Below are 20367 nucleotides of genomic sequence, written 5' to 3' on the forward strand. Positions count from 1 at the left end.
CACTTGCTTCCTTTTGCCCTCTTCTGCCACAGTGTTGCTCCTGTGTTAGCCAAGACCTAGAATACTAGGGCCTCTTCACTGGAGACTTATTACAGCTTATCTCTGTCTGCCTTCCTTTAAAGCCAGCTGAACATACCCAATGCTCTCCCTCTATGGTAAGACCAAACATACAGACCACGCTCCCAGCTTCTGTGACACTCCTCCTAACACTCTTCTCACTCTGTTGTCCACCCCAGTCACAAGAATCTCTCTGAGCCCCCGAGTTCCCTCTGCATGAACCCACTGTGCCATGTTTCCATACCTGCCTGGTGTCACATGAGCTGTGAATATGCTGTACGTGTGGTGGTGTTTTTTATCTTCATATATTGTGAGCTTTCCTTTGGGTGAAGCTTCCCTGTTGTCTTGCCTTTCTAATACTGGGAGAGAACAGACCCAGAGACCATTTCCTGTTAAATACACTCAGATAGCTTTGCTATCCAACTCTGATCCAAGATGAATGAAGAAAATGTTACTAATCCAATTGGTCAAGAAGGCTAAAGAAAAAAATTAATTATTTTTAGCATATTATGGGTTAATGCACTTATTTGCTGACCTCCTTTTCTAAGGAACACATCTTGAAACGCTGAAAGACAATATCTGTCCAACTAAATGGCATATTGGTCCCCCTTGAAATGTTAAAAAAAAAAAAAAAAAAGAGGAAGAAGAAGGCCTTCAACATGGTAGAGTGTTTCACTATGCAGAATTTATGAGAAAAAAAGCAGACAAGAATTACATAGGATAAAAAAATATGGAGAAATTGCAATCTGCATCAGAGACTGTTAAATCAAAGATCTAATAAATTACTAAAAGTAATTACTTGGTTTCCATTTCCCCTAAGGCTAAACCCAGGGAAGTAAAGGAGCTTCTTAAAGTAGGATTAATTACCAAGAGAGATTCTGACATTTCACTGCTTCCTTGAAGACTGGGTTAAATCTCTCTCCTAAAGCCCAGAGGCAAAAGAATGGTGGACTAGAGTAGATGACGTGGAGAGATGATAGTGTGAAAGGTGGAAAGTTACTTATCTTAGGATCCTATGATTTTCCCCTTAGAAAAAAATAAGTCATGAGAACTGATATTAATCTTTGTGTTTATCTGAGGAATTACCACCTGTGTAATGTTTGCAGATGTACACATTTTGAAATGGTCAAGTCAATTCTCCATTCTAGTCTATACAGTAGGCGTAACTACAGAGCATCTAAAGACAAGACTCTTTAGGGACTCATTAGGATTAATCAATTCCACTGAACACTTCTCGGGTGTAGTCCATCTTGAGTCCTCAGGTGAGAAGAAACTGACAGAACCTGTGCCTTGGGTTTTTCTAGCCCTTGGCACAATGATAAGCCTTTGAAGCTGTCTTCCCATTATATCATAATTCATTTTATTAGAGGAAAGTATAATGGCCCAAGAAGAAATGTATTTATCCTACAAACTGAGCAGCATTAGCAAATTATAGCCAACAGGGAGAGTTCTGAAAAAACAGAAGACAGCTCATTCCTGCAGGGTTTGATTTGTTTGTTGGGAGACGGGACTTAAACTCATCAGAATGAGATGCCCCAGTAGCGCCAACTTTTCACATGTTTGACACTCACAGCTGGATCTTCCACTCAGGAATATTCTCTTTACATTTTTCCTTCCCTCCTGAACACGGTGAAACTGACAGCCCTGCTACAAAATCTTAAGTTTTCTCTTCAAACACCTCTGGGGAAAGACAACCTCTTTTTAAGAAAAGAACATAGAATTTCAAGCAGCTATACAGGTGATAGAAATAGAGATTAAGGACATCAAAGACATCAAAATATACAGGCTAGAGACCTAGGGATGTGAGAAGGATTGTAGCCTACCAGTACCTTCTGCAGTCCATCAGTGATGCCTGGAATATTGGAATTGAAAGGAACAAAAATGCCAGAAGAAGAAATGGAGATTTCTAAATTTTCTGTCTCCTGAAGTGAGTGGAATGACTGGGTGGAAGAAGTCTCTTCCTGAAGGGTTTGGGAAGTAGAACCAACATCCATTTACTGAGATGGTTCAGATATGATCCTATCCAAAGAAGAATATATACATTATTCCATTGTGTCTATAATTTTATTAGCCTTCTATAGGATCCTTTATCCTATTTTGAATAAGAGTGAGTTAGGTGGAAATAAAGCTTCTCTCCTCAATATATATGCCTCCAAGTTATTGCTGATCAACAAGCCATGAAGTTGGACAAATATTGCCTGTAAGATCTCAAGTACATTTCAGTGCTTGAACTGAAGCTTGGACATTGCTAAAGAGTGACTTGCTAGAAAATAGTTAATATCTTTTTGCAAACCAATGAGGGGAAATGGTACCTTGGTGAGGTCAGTAGTAAGACAAACACAGCTGTCCTTGGGCTGATGAATGTTCCTATTTTGTGGGAGGTATGAAGAAATGTGGACTTGGGAACAACAGGAAATGTAATGAGTCTGTTCTCTCCTAGTTTGACAGCAGGAGGGGCAGTGGCAGGGGTTGGGTGAGCTGCACTAATTTGGGAAGGGGGAGAATAAGGACAGATACCCTGACCTTTCTTTGAGATACTTCCCACCTGAGCAGAATAGTCAAACTTGATAAAGGGAAGAGAGTGGTGGTTCTATATTTTTCCATGTAGTCTATGTGGTTCTCAGTTCCAGAAGCAAAGAATGAGAAGTAACATCCTCACTCCCATGGGCACTAGATGTCCAAGGACCTGGGACACACAAAACTTAAAGTCACATTGGAGCCACAAAACTCAAGACTATTTTGGTCTTGTTCGCCCATCTCTTCCTTTATCCCCTCCCTAAAATAAAGAGGCTCCCTCAAGAATATTCTTTAGAAAGATGGTGTTCCCCAAAGTAGAACATTTCTCTTTGAATAAGATGAAGCTGGTCAACTCAACAAGGACAATAGTGACTTCCTTTACAATTCCTTTACAAACTGTCAGAGCCAGATACCAGATACAGGTCCCTGGCAGAGAGAGACAGAGAGACAGAGAGACAGAGAGAGAGAGAGAGAGATGGCTTTCCGTAACATTGTAACCAGATTTTGAGAAAAGACTGTGAAGTTGGTGTTCATCCTTCATTCTAGAAGAGGACCAGGTTGGGAGAAATGTTAGTGAATCTACAACCAGAGGACATGCTAGAGAATCTGGAATAATGTTGACTTGACAATTAGTATAAAGGGCAGTGAAACCCCATCCATCATGGGCATTCTTTGCCCTCATCCTTAACTCTTCCAACTCTACTGAATTTGACCCTAGCATTTAAGCCTCCTAGAACAATGCCCCTTTCTATCAAAGCCACAGTTCCACTTTTTGTTCAGGGGAGAGCCAGTGCTAGCAGCAAAAGAAATTTTATGTTTGAAGTCTTGATCCATAGACAATGCCCACTCAAGATTTGGAGCCCCTTAGCAGTGCCAGAGTAAGGGTAATAGAAAGCTGTATCGAGGATTTCACAGCCATAATGAAATATAATGTGCCAGTGGAATCAGAGACCAGTCCTAGAACCAGAGCTTTTCATAGTAGCAATTTCTTCTGACCCTTCTTCAGTCACTAATATGAAAGATTTCAACTACACCAAAATTTGAGACTGAAGGTTGAAAAAGAAAGAGGATTAAAGTGAGGGAATAAGAGGAGAGGTGTTCAGAAATAAAGTCCTGACTTCAGAGAATATACACCTAAGTATGGCTCAGCTCTTCAAAGAACCTGCCTGGAGCTAATTGATCTTGGTTATATGAACCAAAGGAAGGCCTGAGCATGGAGACTCGCCAGAGAGCATTCTGGGTACAACCTGAAGATAGATTCTGGGAAATAGGAAAGGAAATTCAAAGAAAAAAAACAGAGTGCAGCTAACCCCATTCCACCCTTACCAATCCCCTGCCTCAACCAGGCACTGCTTTCTTGGAGCAGGGCTCCCATCCTCCATCCCCACTCCCTCTCTCTGGCTATGTTAACTACTACCTCATGTTACCAATGGATTCCAGAATGCAGAGGAGAATTCCCGGATCTCCATCACCTTCTTCCGTCTCTTCCGGGTCATGCGTCTCGTCAAGTTGCTGAGCCGTGGGGAGGGCATCCGCACCCTGCTCTGGACTTTCATCAAATCTTTCCAGGTATCCCCACTCCTTCTCCTCCTGCCAACAACAACTTAAAAACAATTTTATTCTCCTCAGGAAAGATTTTCTTATCTGATTAAGGAAAGACATTGTAAGATATTTCATTGAAGTTTTCTTTCCCAGAAATAATAAGCACTTTGCATATTTAATATGTCTGTTAAGTAGTTATTGCCTTAGTCTTCAGAGATGAATATGTTTCAGTATATATATACCTATTCATTCAGTTAATTAAATTCTCTCAATAAAGAGAGAAGTTCTGATATTACCCTAATAGAGAAGAATTGGTGCCATTTGACCTCGTTGGTACAGGATTGCTTGGGTTCTTCAACTAAGTATGTATGGTAAGGTAATTCCTCTTTTAATTACCTGCCATAGTTCTTCCCATTTATTAAAAGAAAGAGAATGTTTATAAAAAGAGGGCTATATTTGTAGTCCATGTAACTACAAATGAGGTTATAAATATGAAGGTTAAGAAGGAAAAAAAAATCACCATCCTTCTGTTAAGACTTTGAATTTCTTGAACATATGTGATGTAGAAATCCCAGCTATAGCTGTCTGGCCTCCATCTGCAGAGAAGCCCTTACAATATAGCAGAGGGTGGGAAGACTTTTATCCTAGACTTTCATCACCACTCTCAAGCATCTCAAATCAAGGAAACTCAACAACACTGAATTATGGTCTTCTTTATCCTAGAAATAGAAACTACAATTGGGAAGAAGTGATAGGACCTAGAATCTATTTCTGACCCTGGGCAGAAGCCACCATGATAGAAAGGAATGCCTATTTGGCCCTCAGACATCTGCCTTAACCCAGAGCCAAAGCTGAGAGACTTAGAACAGCACTGGGCAAAAGTTGGCTATATGACTCCAGATTCTAAAACATAAAAATTCCTTGTTTTTAATCATTATTTTATTTTATTTTATTAATCATCATTTGTTTTAACCTTGTAATAAATATGCAGAGTCAAAACAACACTCTAACAAAAACATATATATCCTTTAAGGTCTTTTTTTTTCCTTTTTTTTTTTTTTTTTTTTTTTTTTGCTGAGGCAATTGGGGTTAAGTGACTTGCCCAGGGTCACACAGCTGGGAAGTGTTAAGTGTCTGAGATAAGATTTGAACTCAGGTCCTCCTGACTTCAGGGCTGGTGCTCTTATCCACTGCACCACCTAGCTGCCCTAAATTTAAGCTCTTATGATCATCATCAGATACAAATATTAAAGAGCCAATAGGTACAAACTACTTATGGCTAGCTTTACCCTTTATTATTAGCCACTTCAGGCTCCAGGCTTGCTGAAGCAGTGTCCTTTTATCCCCAATAGCCAATCCTTCTGCTGGGACGGAGAAACAAGTATCTCCCAAGTGCAAATGTCTGAGGCCAGAGGAAGAGTATGTTTCCATTGTTTTCTAGCTCAGTCCCTCAAATAGAGTGATTATTGAATCTCTAACGTTGTATGTTTAATGTTTAAACATTTGTTTAAATGACCTCGATGCTCTCTTTTAGCTCTCAGTCTATGGTCCTATGATGTCTAGGGAAGTTTAATAGATTGAATGAAAGTCCCAGAGAGCTTAACATCCCTAAGCCAATTAGAACACAGACCAAAACTGACTATGGCCCCTGGGCTCAGTGGGACCTAAAGACCCAGCATTTCTGGGTAGAATTAGTGGAAGGGGACAAAACCCAAGCTGGAGTGAGCTGAGTGTTTCTTCCAGTTAAAGGGGGAAGGGTGGGACTTGGAGATTGGACATGGAGTTTACTGAGTGTGGATCTGCAGTGACATCTCGTGGTGGTGGAGAGCACTTTCAGATAATTATCACTTTCAGAGAAAGTCTGTTCTCCAGCACAAGGCCCATTTCTTTTTTTGTGTGACTTCCAGAGGACTAAGGTCTGGAGAGATGCAGTTACAGGCTGCCCAGCAAGTGATTAAAACAAGCTGAGGTTTAGAATCCCTCTAGCTCATCTTTTGGTCCTTACTTCACAGAATCAATTGCAGGATCTCAAAATTTTAAATCTAATCTAATCCAACCTATCCCTCTTGAGAGCCCCCTCTTTGACTTCTCTCCCCAGAAATCCACCAGTCCTTGCCATGACAGGTGGCACCTTGTACCACAGGGTTATCTCAGGAAGTTGCCCAGATATTTGGTCCGATGGGTGGAATCTTGTATGACATCTTGTATCCAGCATACAGGACTGCCTGTGCCAAATACATCTTCCTGGGAGTGGGGCAGGGTGCAGTGGGGCAGTTTTTGCATTAATGACTTATTAATTTTCTTCCAGGCTCTGCCCTATGTGGCTCTTCTGATAGTGATGTTGTTCTTCATCTATGCTGTCATTGGGATGCAGGTAGGCGATACATCAGAAATTCACTCAGAATTCTCCCTCCCTTTCCTTTCTCTTCCTCTCCTGCCTCAATATTCTTCCTCCTCTTCTCTCTTTTCTCTTCTCCTTTCAAAATGTGTGTCTAAGGGTTTTTTCCCCCTTGGAGTCCAAAACAGAATTCTCCTTGCCAGATTTAATCACTGCTTTCAGCATGGGAGGATGACCCAATAGACAAATAAATTCCACAAACATTAGTAAGTATTTACTGTGTGCAGACTCACTGTTAGTCAAATCTTAAATAGGATGAGATCTCTGAGTCACTTTATGATTTCAAAATTGTGAGTGTCAATTATTGCCAGATTCTGTGACAGACCCTTTTGGGAGCTGTATCCCCAAGGATGTGTTTAAAAGAGTACATATCCTTTGCTAATCAGCGCCTGAAATTCAATTTAACATTCACTAAGTGCCTAATCTATGAATTACACTGTAAGAACCAATAGGATATCCTGAAGGGACTTCTATTCCACTTTAGCAGTGAAAGATACAACTCATTAAAAGCTAAATAAATATAAAGTAATTTTTAAAGGGCCATAAATGGTTTGGGGTTAGGAAAAGATAAGGAAAATTTCTGTATGTGTGATAGAACCTGAGTTGAATTTTGAAGGAAGCTAAGGATTCTAAGAAATGGAACTATGGCAATGCATTCCAGAAATGGGGGTGCCTATGTAAGTACACAAAAATTGGGGACTAATTAGTAATTTGGTTGGGCTGGAACATAGAGCATGTGAAGGGTCATCATGTGAAATAAGTTAATAAAGGTCGGTTAAAGCCAAATTGTGTGTATATATTTATCTATATGTATGTGTATATGTATATGTATATATATACATATATATGTGTGTGTATATATATATACATATACATACATACATACATAAATTAAAGCCCAAAAAGGCTTTAAATGTCAGGCAAAATGATTTCTATTTTACACTGAAGGAAATGAGATACACCAAAACATTTTGAGCAGGGAATTGACACAGTCAAACCTGTGCTTTAGGAAGATTATTTTGCAGCTATGTAGAATACAGATGAAAAAAATAGACCAGAAACAGAAAGGCCATTATAATTATCCAAAAGACAGAGGTAGGCCCAAATAAAAATAGTGATTATGTGGACGGAGAGCAAACAGATATGTGGCAACTGACTAGATATAAAGAGTTTAAAGAAAGTGAAGAAATAAAAATGTCTCTCAAGTTGTAACTAGAAAGATAGCAATGGCCTTGATGACAAAGTTGGGAGACAAGGTGGGTTTAAAAGGGAAGAAAGATAATGATTTCTCTTTAGACATGTTGAAACATCCCCTGATTCTGCATACACAGTGTGACTTCTACAACCTTATGAAAATAAGACAAACTAAAAGAAATTGAACAATCCTTTCCTAACATGAAGACATAAATTTCTGTCCTAGTCAAATATGGCAATATATATATACATATATATTTATTACATCAGCAACCTAAAGGCCCAATACTGATGTCTTCAGATCACTGAGGTGGCCTTTTCCTTTATCTATCCAAGCTTCAACTTGGATAAAGAGGAGCAATTTTTATTTTGCTATTTCAAAAAGTCAGATCTTTCTTCAGTATGGTGGTCCCCAACCTCTCCAAACCTTAGTTCCAGATAACCACCCTCTTCCCCGAAGGAAAACTGAAGAACCAAGCCAGGTCCAGTCCAATGCATTGGTTTTCAATATGTTGTGAGTAGATCCAATAGATTCCTACCTTAAAAGACCCTAATATTAAAGCCAAGAAGAAAATAATTCCTTCTCACAGGCCTTCATGGACCCAATAAATGCTGGTTGTTTCAGGGATTTGAATCAGTTCAACAAATATACAATCTGACAAACAATTGCTTAGTATGTATGTGTGGGATAAGACCACCAGCTCAAATAAATCAAGATTTCTCAAAGCAAAAGCAGGAAGGAATTTTATTACGATCTCACGAGAAAGGGTTTCTCCCTCCCCATAAGCAGGTAGGAAGGAGAGGCAAGGCCCAGTTAACAGACAAGAATTAAATAGGGGCCTGGGCTAATACTCCCTATAGGCTGGATCTTTGCCCTGATTAGCCAGGATAAATGACCTCACATTCTAAGTCATAAATGAGGAAAAACTTTCAACCCAAGCACATCTTTAGGATGACTAAATTATCTTATAAGGGAGTTTCAGTGCCAAAGTGGCCCGAACTTAATCTCACAAAGAAAAGGTCCCATGGTGTGTCATGATTTCTGGAAAAAGAGACCTGGCCCCGGGGCCCAGCCGACCCTCACTCACTCTTTAGAACACTGTCTCCATCTTGTGAGACAGCTGTCACAGTTCACTTCATTCATGTACAAAGCACTATGTTAAAATCTAGAATATAAAAATAAAATATAAATACAACTAGAAAACTCAAAAGCAAATCATTGCAAATGTATATGCAAAGGATAAGTCACCTGTCCAAACCTTGGGTCCCTAATATTAAATCTTTCCACATTCTCCAAATATCTAGTTAGTTTCACGAACTAACAATGAAAGAAGTTTGTTAGGCAGGAGACCTAGGGGTTCTGACCAGACAGGTGGGTAAGCAATCAGGACTTTGTCCCAGGATGCTGAAGTTTAAAAACACTGACAGTTTGGGGAGTCAACAGGCTTATGGCATAGGAGCCATTGTGCTAAGTGCTGGGTACACAAAGACAGAAATCACAAGTCCTGCCCTCAAGGGGCTGACATTCCGCAGGGGTCCTCAAACTTTTTAAATAGGGGGCCAGTTCACTGTCCCTCAGACTGTTGGAGGGCCGGACTATAGTAAAAACAAAAACTTTGTTTTGTGGGCCTTTAAATAAACTTCATAGCCCCGGGTGAGGGGGATAAACGTCCTCAGCTGCCGCATCTGACCTGCAGGCCGTAGTTTGAGGATAGGCTCCTGCCTATGGCAGCTTGAAAGAACCAAGCTTAGCACTTATTTAGTGAGAATAATTAAAATAGGAAAATAATTAATTTTTTTCAGTGGTATTTGCATAAAATTGCAATCCTAGTCTCAGAAAGAACCAAGTTAGGATTCTTCAGAGATCAATTTAAACACTTCCAATAATTAGGAGGAGAATAATTAGGTGGGAAAATGGAGATAAAGGTTAGAAAGAGAAGTTGCGGCTTGCTAGCCCTGAAAGTGTTGCTTGGTAATCTCGGTGTCACGGAATGTGTCTAGCGTACCATGTGAAAATTCTCTCACTCTAGGATCACCTCTGGCCTTTGACAAGCCCAGTAGTATTTGTAGATTATAGATGGGAACTGGGGGCTTAATCAACTGTATCACAGATGCCTTCTCTCTGCTAGGTGTTTGGCAAAATTGCCCTGAATGATACCACAGAAATCAATCGGAACAACAACTTCCAGACCTTTCCTCAGGCTGTGTTGCTACTCTTCAGGTGGGTAACTCCGAGATGCAGCTGTAAATATTTTTAAATCACCAGATGGCATTGGAGAGCAAGGCAGGTTCAAACAGGAATCACACTCCACCAGAAGAATGATCTTCATACATGGGGGAATTCAATCCCTCATCCATTCCTGAGGCTGGAATTTCCCTAGCAATTCCCTGTCGAGAATTTATTTTAAAAATCCATTAAACTCAAATCTATTAAATATGTAACTTTAAATCCCAGGTTCAGCCTCTCTCCCCTCAAAATTGAACCAAAGTCTCATCTGTAAATCAGGGAACTTCTCCTTCCCTTACATAGTCTTAAGTAAAAATACAATAAAGCATTTATATTGACCAAGTGTTTAATCATATTTAAAGGCTTAGAAGTAAACATGCATATTTAGAACCAAGGCTAATGCTTCCTAAGTTCAGGAGGAAGCAGGAAGTTTACAGTGGATAATTCATAATACATTTATGCCTCTCCTTGGAAAGAGGGAAGAAGTGAGGGCTAAGAACTCTCTTTCTGGCCTATGATCAATCATATTTCACAACAGGACCATGGATGGATCATCCTCTCTTCCCTGGATAAGATATCACTGCAGTGTCTCCCTATAGCTTAATCTCTATTGGTAGCCCTCCGTGGTTCTCTATTTTCTTGAGAGAAATTCTTGCTTCTTGTTTTTCTGGCTCCTCCTTCTACTGCTCATCCTAGGTTCTTCCTCCAGGCCTCTCCAAAGCCAAAATCAGAGGAAAAACCTTGAGGATTTGCAGCTTCCTTGTTTTGTTTGTTTGTTATGGTGGGGGACACTCCAGCCAACAAAACAAGCATCTGAGTCCCAAGTTTCTCAAGCCATTCCCGCTGTGATGTGGCCAAAAATGGGCTACTCATATTCTCATTCCAACTCAGAAACTCAGAGGGATTGTCACATCTAAAATCTCACCATTACACTATGAGCTCTGAAGCTCCTGTCCATCCATCTCCCCTTCTTCCTCAGTCTTCCATCCTCACTTCAACTTTCAGTCCTGAATTGAATTAGCCCAAAGGAAATGCAAAATAAGCAAAATTAGAGAAGCTACCCCAGATGTTCATAGGGACCATTGGTATCTGACTTGTGGCAGAGCACTGGGAGCTTGGTCACAATCAGACACACTGTACCCCGACTCTAACACAGTGATGTCATTTTGGTCCTCTTCAAAAAATGAAGGACAACAATCAAAAGACTAATCCTTCCCACATTGCTGTCCTCCTTATCCATTACTAAAGCTCTGGTCTTACTTTATACTTCTGTCTTCTTTTCTTATTAAAAATCATATCATGCAAAATATGAAACCTAGTATAGGGTTTTTAACTTTTCTCACCCATGACCTCTTTTTGCAAGAAAATTTTTTATGTGATCCTGGATATATATATATACCAAACATTAATTAATAATAAATCATAATTTTGTGACAATTATCAGACTCTATATGGGGTCATGAAGCAGTTTAAGAACCTGGACCCACTCACCTTGTAATGCCTCCTAATTCTCACATAGCTCATGTAGCTATTTCTTCATCCTCTAGGCTTGCTCATTTATTCCTGCTATTAGAAATGCACTACAAAAAATAAAAAGGACTGAGGAATGAGTGAAGTAAATTTGCTTATTTTTGGTTCTTACAAGAAATGGGTGATTTCCACCTACCCCCAGGCAGATCCATGCTTATAGATTGAGCCTTTTATTTCTTATTCTGAAACACAAGATCCTTCTCTCATTGGCTGGGGTGAGGAAGTTAACAGATTTCTTGGACCTATTGCATGTTCCTCCTTGATATGTCCCCTTTCCCTCATCATATAACCTATGTTCAAAAATGGCAACAACCAAAAAAACTCCTTTGGAGAGGAAGAGTTAATATTAATTAACTCACTAAACATGCACATTCAGTGCTTGCAATTATATTTCACCATTTCTTGTTTTGTTGATTTTATCAATTGAACAGTTCAGTGGCTCAGCATCTTGTTTTGTACAACTAACTATGTCAGAAAATGGTCTTTCTCTAAGTCTTTGTCCATATAAGGAAAAACAGTTCTATAGGATGCTCACGCTCCCTGTGCTCAATGGCAGATAAGTTCCTAGAGATGGACCACCATCACATTGTTCACTCAGGCTGTCTCAGGATCTTAGGAGAAATCTATCGTGAGGGAATACACTTCTCCTTACTCAATGCTAGCTCTAAAACTAAACTACCAATTTGCTTCCATTTATGGAAACAGTCTTGATGATACTTTTAGATCATAAACATAACTATTTGCTTAGCAATAAGGCAAAAGAAATAATAATATCAGTTATTCATCTAGTAAAGCAAATGCAGGAATCATATTACAATTCACAAACAAATATGGTTCATATTTTTCTCTCAAGGCACAGTATCTACAGGAAAGAGTGCACATATATGTACACACACACACACTGGCTGGGAGAACATGAGTAGGAAAATCCATCTTCTCAGGGTAACTCACAGCTTTGCCCTCATTGGTCCATTCAAGAACACCTGTACCATATAAAGCTATGTCTGTGCTAGCTTCTGTTTGTTGGTTCTCATCGCTCAGCCTGGGCAAATCTTCATTTCTTTTATTCTCCAACCAACAAAACATTTATAAACTCTTTAAAACTACACTCTTAAAAGGATATCAGAAAAGTGTTAAATTTTAATTTATCTACCAGTTCCCTTTAAGCCAGAGAATTCCCAGACTCACCAGGCTAGTTTGCTATGAGCAGTACAAGTTCAGGCAGAACTATTTCACTCAACGGGATTCTAATCAAGTTATAGCAAATGGAATTTGCCAAAAAAAAAAAAAAAAACCTGTTTGCCCTCTGGACAAGGTAAACAAACCCCTCCAATTCTTCACTCATCAGGATTGTAGCTCTGAGAATCTCTTCCTATTGAGCAATATACAACTGTTAAAATCTCTTTTCTTTGGACAAATATCTGAGATGCTTTACCTCTCAATCTCTAGATGTCGCTAAAGGTAAATAATTGGGACTAAAGCCATATTCCAATAAGAAAAAAAAAAAAGAAAAGAAAAGAAAAAAAGCCTTTTATCCACCCAAGAACTGGAAGCTTTATTTTGTCAATTTCCCTTACTTAACACTAGCTCTCAAGCTAAACTACCAATGTGCTTCCATTTATAGAACCAGTCATGGTGACTTTCAGATCTTAAACATATTTGTTTCTGCTTTTTTTTTTTAAACAGCTCAAACAGAGCTTTTTTCCCCTTTCCCACTTATCCATCTCCACTGAGTCTTTATTCTCTTGCCATTCTTCCATTTTTCTCACCATGTACTCCTTACATCAGAGTTCTTTGACTCAACATTCACTTAGGAAGCAATAACTCATCAAGTCCCCAAGACACAGAATTCAATAAATTCATTCATACTAAAATGAACTTTAATGTTAACTACCCAGAGGAGTATTTGTATTTGACCATGCCTAGAATTAAAGGTATAAGTGTCTAATGAAATAAATTAAGGCAGCGAGTCAGGCCATTGATTGAGAGCGTTTTTTATGTCCCTCAAAACACAGTACGTAGAAAGTTCATATTTCATAAATGTCAAAGTTGACCCTGTTGGAAATAATATAATTATTGTGATTTCTGAATATAAAGATGACCTATAATGATAGAGCTTTTTGTTTTCCTTTGGCTCTTAGACTTTTAATGGTAGTTGTTTATTGCTCAATTTGTTGGTCTACATAATTCCAACTGAATTTTAAAATTTCAGTCATTATTCTTTCTCACAACAAAAATGTGCATCTCTTCCTTCTGAATCCGGCCATCTCCCATGTGACAAAATGCAACTGATAATGTTGTTGGAAATGAGACTACTGTCTTGTAGTTCCTCCTTGCCAAGCCTGAGTTTTGATCCTGTTTTATCTCTGTTCTCCCCCCATAGGTGTGCCACAGGGGAAGCATGGCAAGATATCATGCTGGCCTGCCTGCCAGGAAAGAAATGTGCTCCTGAGTCTGAGTCAAGTAACAGTACTGAGTCAGAAACGTTCTGTGGCAGCAGCTTTGCCGTGTTCTATTTTATCAGTTTCTACATGCTCTGTGCCTTTCTGGTGAGCTAATTCTGAAAGCAAACCTTTTCTGGCCTCTCATCCCATCCCTGCTCCAATGTGACCAATGCTAGGGAAATGCACATTCTGTTCTAGAGTTCCCCAAGCCCTCAGGGTGGCAAGATCCCAGAAGAGCCCAAATTCCAGCCAAAGAAAGATCTGGCTTCAGAAAATGAAGCTAGAGCAAGCTTGTCCAAAAACAATGAGAAATGCGGAGTGTATCCATGGCCAAAGGCTCAAGCAACCCAAATGGTACACATTTTCTTCTTGACTATTGGGAGTATACCCTATTGTGTGGCTCAGAATTATGAGTGATCACCATTTATTTAAAAAAAAAAAGCTGGAGATATCTCTAGGAGCAAAACAAAAGTTTATTATCCGCTCTCATGAGAAGCAGATGTCCCTCCAGTCGAATGGAGGAGGCACTTTTTGGGACAGGTTTGACACTTTAAATAGTCCCTAACACAAATACTGCTCCCACTCTGGGGGTTTTATATTCTAAATGCAGGAATTACCTAGGAAATTGAATTTTTCCCAGTAGGTACATAGCTGCCCATATTTGATAGGGGTGGGAAGAAAATGATGTCATGGGAGAATAGTAAGAAGGAGACTTAGGTATGTCCTTGAGTCGATGCCCAAAGACTACCTCCAGGCCCACTCCAACTGTGGGGGTAGATGAAGTCTTACTCAATTTTCACAACTGTCTTGAGGGAATCTCACTCCATTTCATTCATAATAAGCAAGAGTTACAAGTAGACAGATTTTGATTGTGTATAAGGGAGAAATTTCTGACAATTAGAAAAAGAGATCTAAACGGAAAAGGTCCTTAGTCCAACCCTCTCATTTTGCAGGTTAGGAAAATGAGACCTTGAAAGGTTAAATGGCCTGCTCCAGATGATATGAACAGTAAATGTCAAAACTGAGATTTGAATTCAGGTCTCATGATTCTAAGTTAAATGGAAATAAACTGACTAAGTCTCCAATACTAAATATTTAGGCAGAGGCAGAAAGACTCCTTGTAGAGAATTTTAGACTAAAAGCTTCAGACAGTGTGGTCTCTATTGTCTCTTCTAAGATTTTGGAATCCACATAAACAGTAGAGCATTTGCCTGCTGACCTTTGTAAAACTACGTGGTTTTTTGTTTTGGTTTGGTTTGGTTTTTTTGAGAGAATTCCCTGTAGCTATTAAACGCTGGTTTTATAGCCTGCTATATGGTTTCCTTGGAAGGCTAATATTTCCACCAACATTCAAAATGGCAAGGGACAAGGTTTTGAACAGTTATTTCTTGGAGATAGTAGCAGATAGTTTTCAGAATTCTCCACTAACTACCAAAAAATATCAACTGTATAGCTCTACTAAAGAAAAAGAAGCCCTATTCTCCCTTCAGGGGCCCAGAGAGCAGGGTTCCATGTCAAGTGCCCAGTTAATTATCTTGGAACAGAGAACTATGGCCTTGGCCGAAGCAGGAGTGTCTGGGTAGGGTCACTGAAAGCCCCTCTTTCTTCCTTCTGCAGATCATCAACCTCTTTGTAGCTGTCATCATGGACAACTTTGACTACCTGACAAGAGACTGGTCCATCCTAGGTCCTCATCACTTGGATGAATTCAAAAGGATCTGGGCTGAATATGACCCTGAAGCTAAGTAAGTATACACAGAATGATAGCTTGTGGCATATCTCTGCTAATATTTACAATAGCAGACAAATCCATACTGAAGGTATGGAGAGAGTAGTGCAAATAGTGGCTATAGATAAGAAAAATTACCTTGGGATTAGAGGCTTACAACTCAGTCTTCAGCGTTCATTTGGAAATATTATGAAATGTTATCAGCCTGAAAGATCAAAAACAGAAAGAGAAAGAAGAGAGGAAGGGAAGGGAGGGGAGAAGGAAAGTGAGATTGGTTGGGAAGGAAGGAAGGAAGAAAAGAAGGAAGGAAGGAAGGAAGAGAGGGAGGGAGGGAGGGAGGAAGAGAAGGAAGGAGGGAAGAAGGGAGGAAAGGAGGGAAAGAAGAAAGAAACAAGGAAAAAAGAACTAAGCTAAGACTAGTCATGTTAAGAAAATCACAGGATCACAATAATTCATAAAAGTTTACATTTACATATCACTTTATGACTTATAACCGACACAAAAATCCTCCCCTGATACTTCACCAATAAATTAAAGTGGCCTGGGCTCTTGAAAGCAATGCCGACAGAGCATCACCTCTGGAAGCTCTTTCAAAAAGAAAAAGCTTTGAGTATAGACCTAGAAACAGCCCATAGATTTCCTGTACTTCATGAAAGCAAACTTCAAAACCTCAAATAATTTTAGAAAGAAATTGATTAGATCATTTGGGTGAGAGAGACAGAGACAGACAGATGGAGAGATAGAGACAGAGAGATTCAGAGAAAGAGAGAGAGAGAGAGAGAGAGAGAGAGAGAGAGAGAGAGAGAGAGAGAGAGAAACAGAGACAGAAACAGAGACAGAGACAGAGAGAGACAGAGAGACAGAGAGAGACAGACACAGAGGCGGGGAGAGAGAGAAGAAGAGGGAGGGGGAATGCTGGGTTCTGAAAAGTTTATTTTATACGGGATTTAGACAGTCACATGTGAATCATCTGACAAAGGTATCATACACTAGCCACATGTAAATCACATGAAGTTATTGACAAAATCCAAAACAAGTCCTGGATGTGGAAGTCCCAAACAAGAATGCTTTGGATGTAAGACCCAAAATTCCTTGTGGCTATTTCCAGCATTCCTGGAGAGTTACTGAGATCAGGTCACATTCTGAGTTCAAACAACCTCCGAAGAGTATAATAATTTTATGAACTCTATTAAGCATTCTTCCCATGCCAGCTTAGCAAAATTCAGAGAGATGTATCTCTATCTTGGTCATAGAGAAGTGAATTTTTTAGTCACAATAACTCTCAAGGACCATAAACTAAGCCAGGGATTATGATCTTCAATAGGGAAGAGAGGTCCCACTGACAAAATCACAGATTCTTGAAAATGAGGTATGATTTAGAAAGCACTCTCCTCACAATCTTGTAGGGTCTAAGTCATCTGAGTACTATTGTTCCAGTTTTGTTGATGGGGATCAGTTGAGTCAGAGAGAGAGGTTAAATGACATACCTATAGTCACATAGCTAGTATCAGGAGCAATTCTTGACCCCAGGACTTTTAACTTTACCTCCAGTGTGCTTTACATTACATCATATACCAGTTCAAAAACACTTCAATCATGGACAATAAATCACATATAGCAGGCATTCAGCAAATACTTGTAGATCGAGTTATTGAATCAATAAGAATTTTAGTTAGACTTTTAAAAATCCCTTCACTTTAAAACATTGGAGTGATGGTCAAATTGTATTTGTCTTCAATATGCAATCATTGACAGCAGAATATCCCATGCTGAAAAATAGCTTGGCCAGCTGAGATGCAACTGTCTAACACTTTCCTTTAGAGGCTTAGGCTACCGTGGGATGAAGCTTCTGAAAGTTGGGGGTTAAGGAAGGAGTGAATGAAGTTGAGAACTTTATCTTCCTGACTGTTCTCTTCTCTCCATCTTCCAGAGGTCGTATCAAACATCTGGACGTGGTGACCTTACTCCGGAGGATCCAGCCCCCCCTGGGGTTTGGAAAGCTGTGCCCTCATCGAGTGGCATGCAAAGTAAGCATGACTGGGTGGAGGATAGGGAGAAAGAATGCTCATCCTGTAGGTTATAAAAGAAAGCACATTTGGAGAATGTGAGAAGAAAAGATGGGAGAGAAAGACATTCACTAGCTGTGTAGCCTCTGGCAAGTCAATTAATCTTGCTGGGTGTTAATTACTTGATTTGTAAAACATAAATGCCAAAATAGGGGTATTTGCCCTAATGATCCATTGGTGTTCCTTCTTTTAAGATCTATAAGTGAATGAAGATAACATCTTACATTCTCCTAATTTTACCCAGATGGTCAGTTTGAGACCAAAGAGAGAGAGCTACCCCGATGAGACTTCATGTAAGAGTCCAGACATACTCCCCAGAATAGCATGTCTAAGCTCTTTTTGATGGCTTCTGGAGATATGTGGTCTGTTAGTAACAGCATCTCCTAATTAGGTTCTTTCCTTTCCTCCTAACTGAGGATGTTAACTGTCCAACCCTAATCATGTGATCTTTAAGCTAAAGAAGCCAAAGGTCATTTAGTTTATCTTTATGCCTCCATGAAAGCTTAAGTTGTTTCATTACATCTCTATGAATATCCTTCATGTTCTTTAAACCTGCATAGGCTTAAGAACACTTTTGAGTTTCTTCTTGAGTTTTTGGTTTCCATTCCCTACATCCCCTTCTTGGATGGGGGCTATAAACAGTGGCAGACCCATGACTAATGGGTCAGTCCCTAGAGAAGCTAGACAGATGCATTTAAGTTTCTTTTCTTTTTCCTTTCCCTACTACTGCCTTTGATTAAGATACTTGTTAGCTAGAGAGTTTCTCATTAGCTGAGTAATAGCCAATTGGAAGAAAACTATGAGATGATGGAGGAGACATAATATAATATAAATATTTATGCACTCTTGGATAAGACAAATTGAATGGACACAAAAGACTATATCTGGGTACCAATTCAATTGCCTCTGATCCTACAAACATTAAACACCTACTGTGTGTCAGATGCTATGCTGTGTCCTGGAGATACAAAGATAAAAAAGGATACAACCTCTGGTTTTAAGGAGCTTATTAAGATTCTAAATAAATTCAGCAAGCTCCATAATGCTCCATAATTGTCATAATAGCTCAGGGAGTCTTTTGAGAACTATTTATTTCAAACAGTTCAACAGGTGGGCAGCATCAGGTGTGGTAAATCAGGCAACAGAAAAAGAACCTCAGAAACAGATCTTGAGGGGCAGGGGAAGAAAATAGAACCAAAGGCTTTAGTCTTTCCCTTTTCCCACAGCGTCTGGTGTCCATGAACATGCCTCTGAACAGTGATGGGACTGTAATGTTCAATGCTACCTTATTTGCCCTGGTCAGGACAGCCTTGAGGATCAAAACAGAAGGTAAGGCAGTCTTGTCACACTTGACTTCTCCCAGAGGGAGGAGAAACACAAACAAATATAGCCTGATTCCATAGATATAAATCTCTAATCCATAGGTATAAATCTCTAAATATCAAAGAAATTGTACTGAGATTGATGTGTCTTTATCCAAGTTACTTCTAAATCATATAATCATTGTTTTACAGATTTTTCTAACATATTTTTTTACAGATCCTTTCTAATCCTTATTCTGTACAGATATACTTGTAAAATGTAAAATACCTTGTTTATTCTAGAATATAAAGGAATATACCTCTTCCGCATCACATTCAAGTTAGTTTAATGTGCATCCTGAAAGACTTAGCCCATCTCCTGGTTGTACATGAGCAACAAATGTATCCTAGAGACAGGATGAATTTGGCATCCAGATTCATAGTTTCATACTTTTCTGATTATTAGAAAACTCTTCTTGTCCCCCATATCTGATACTAAAACCCCATTACTTTTAAACTCTGGACCCTACAATAAAGTCAAGAAATGTTTCTGGTATTCTACAGGGGAAGGTCTGGGAGATAATGTGTGGCCCAAAACAAATGTAAAAGGAGATGTACAAACACATGTACCAATTAATGTTGAATTATCCTAGAAAACAAAAGACCTTTTGGTAGAAAGGAATATCCAGGGAAATCAAAGTGAATAAATGACTTGGGAGGAATTGTAACATCCCACCTGTGGAATGCACAATCTGTGGAAATACCAGAAATCAGACCAGCTGCTCTGGCTCTCACAGAGATCATGAAAAGCGAAAGAAAAGATGAATAGACACTGGCGTTTTTCCAAGTGAAGAATCATATGAAGAAGATCTTTATTATCATTAACTACCCTTAAATGCTTTCTACCCACAATCTTGCTAAGGAAACACTAATGAAAACAGAAAGTAGATAAATCAGTCAGTGTATGAAGGGACTATGTGAAAGTTGGATTCAAGGAGAAATTTTAGCATTTTCAGACAAACTGTTTCTCCTCTTATCCAGGCAGGTGGCTTATTGCTCCTGCAGGTCTATTCCCATCCTCCTCAAGCATATCTATTCCCAAAGCTCCCAATCCTCCACTGGCCAATGAGCAAACTGAAGTGGGGGTTAGTGCCAGGTCAAAATGACATGAGTTACTGCAGACTGAGGGCAGATTAAGCAGGCAAGAATGCGTGGGAAAGTACAACTTGGAATATAGCACAAGTTAGACAGGTGTGATACCTGGGAAGTCACACTACCGTGCTGTCATTATCAGCAATAAGCATTTGATGATCACTCATTAAAAGTCAGATACCATATAAAGTGTGTTTAAGAAAATAAGAA

At 39.4% G+C, this 20367-nt stretch overlaps 1 protein-coding gene across 1 annotated transcript in view; it reads left to right on the top strand.

The window, feature by feature from the left end:
- CACNA1C (calcium voltage-gated channel subunit alpha1 C) overlaps positions 1 to 20367 on the top strand; it is an 808853-nt gene that overhangs the window by 754888 nt on the left and 33598 nt on the right. The window contains exons 33-40 of the mRNA XM_052001637.1: positions 123 to 155; positions 4015 to 4143; positions 6425 to 6490; positions 9838 to 9929; positions 13849 to 14014; positions 15527 to 15654; positions 17569 to 17665; positions 18931 to 19033. Coding sequence (XP_051857597.1) covers positions 123 to 155; positions 4015 to 4143; positions 6425 to 6490; positions 9838 to 9929; positions 13849 to 14014; positions 15527 to 15654; positions 17569 to 17665; positions 18931 to 19033 — 814 coding nt within the window. The remainder of the gene's footprint in view (positions 1 to 122; positions 156 to 4014; positions 4144 to 6424; positions 6491 to 9837; positions 9930 to 13848; positions 14015 to 15526; positions 15655 to 17568; positions 17666 to 18930; positions 19034 to 20367) is intronic.

Source organism: Antechinus flavipes, chromosome 5 (assembly GCF_016432865.1).
Source record: "Antechinus flavipes isolate AdamAnt ecotype Samford, QLD, Australia chromosome 5, AdamAnt_v2, whole genome shotgun sequence".
In the NCBI taxonomy this organism is placed as follows: Eukaryota; Metazoa; Chordata; class Mammalia; order Dasyuromorphia; family Dasyuridae; genus Antechinus; species Antechinus flavipes.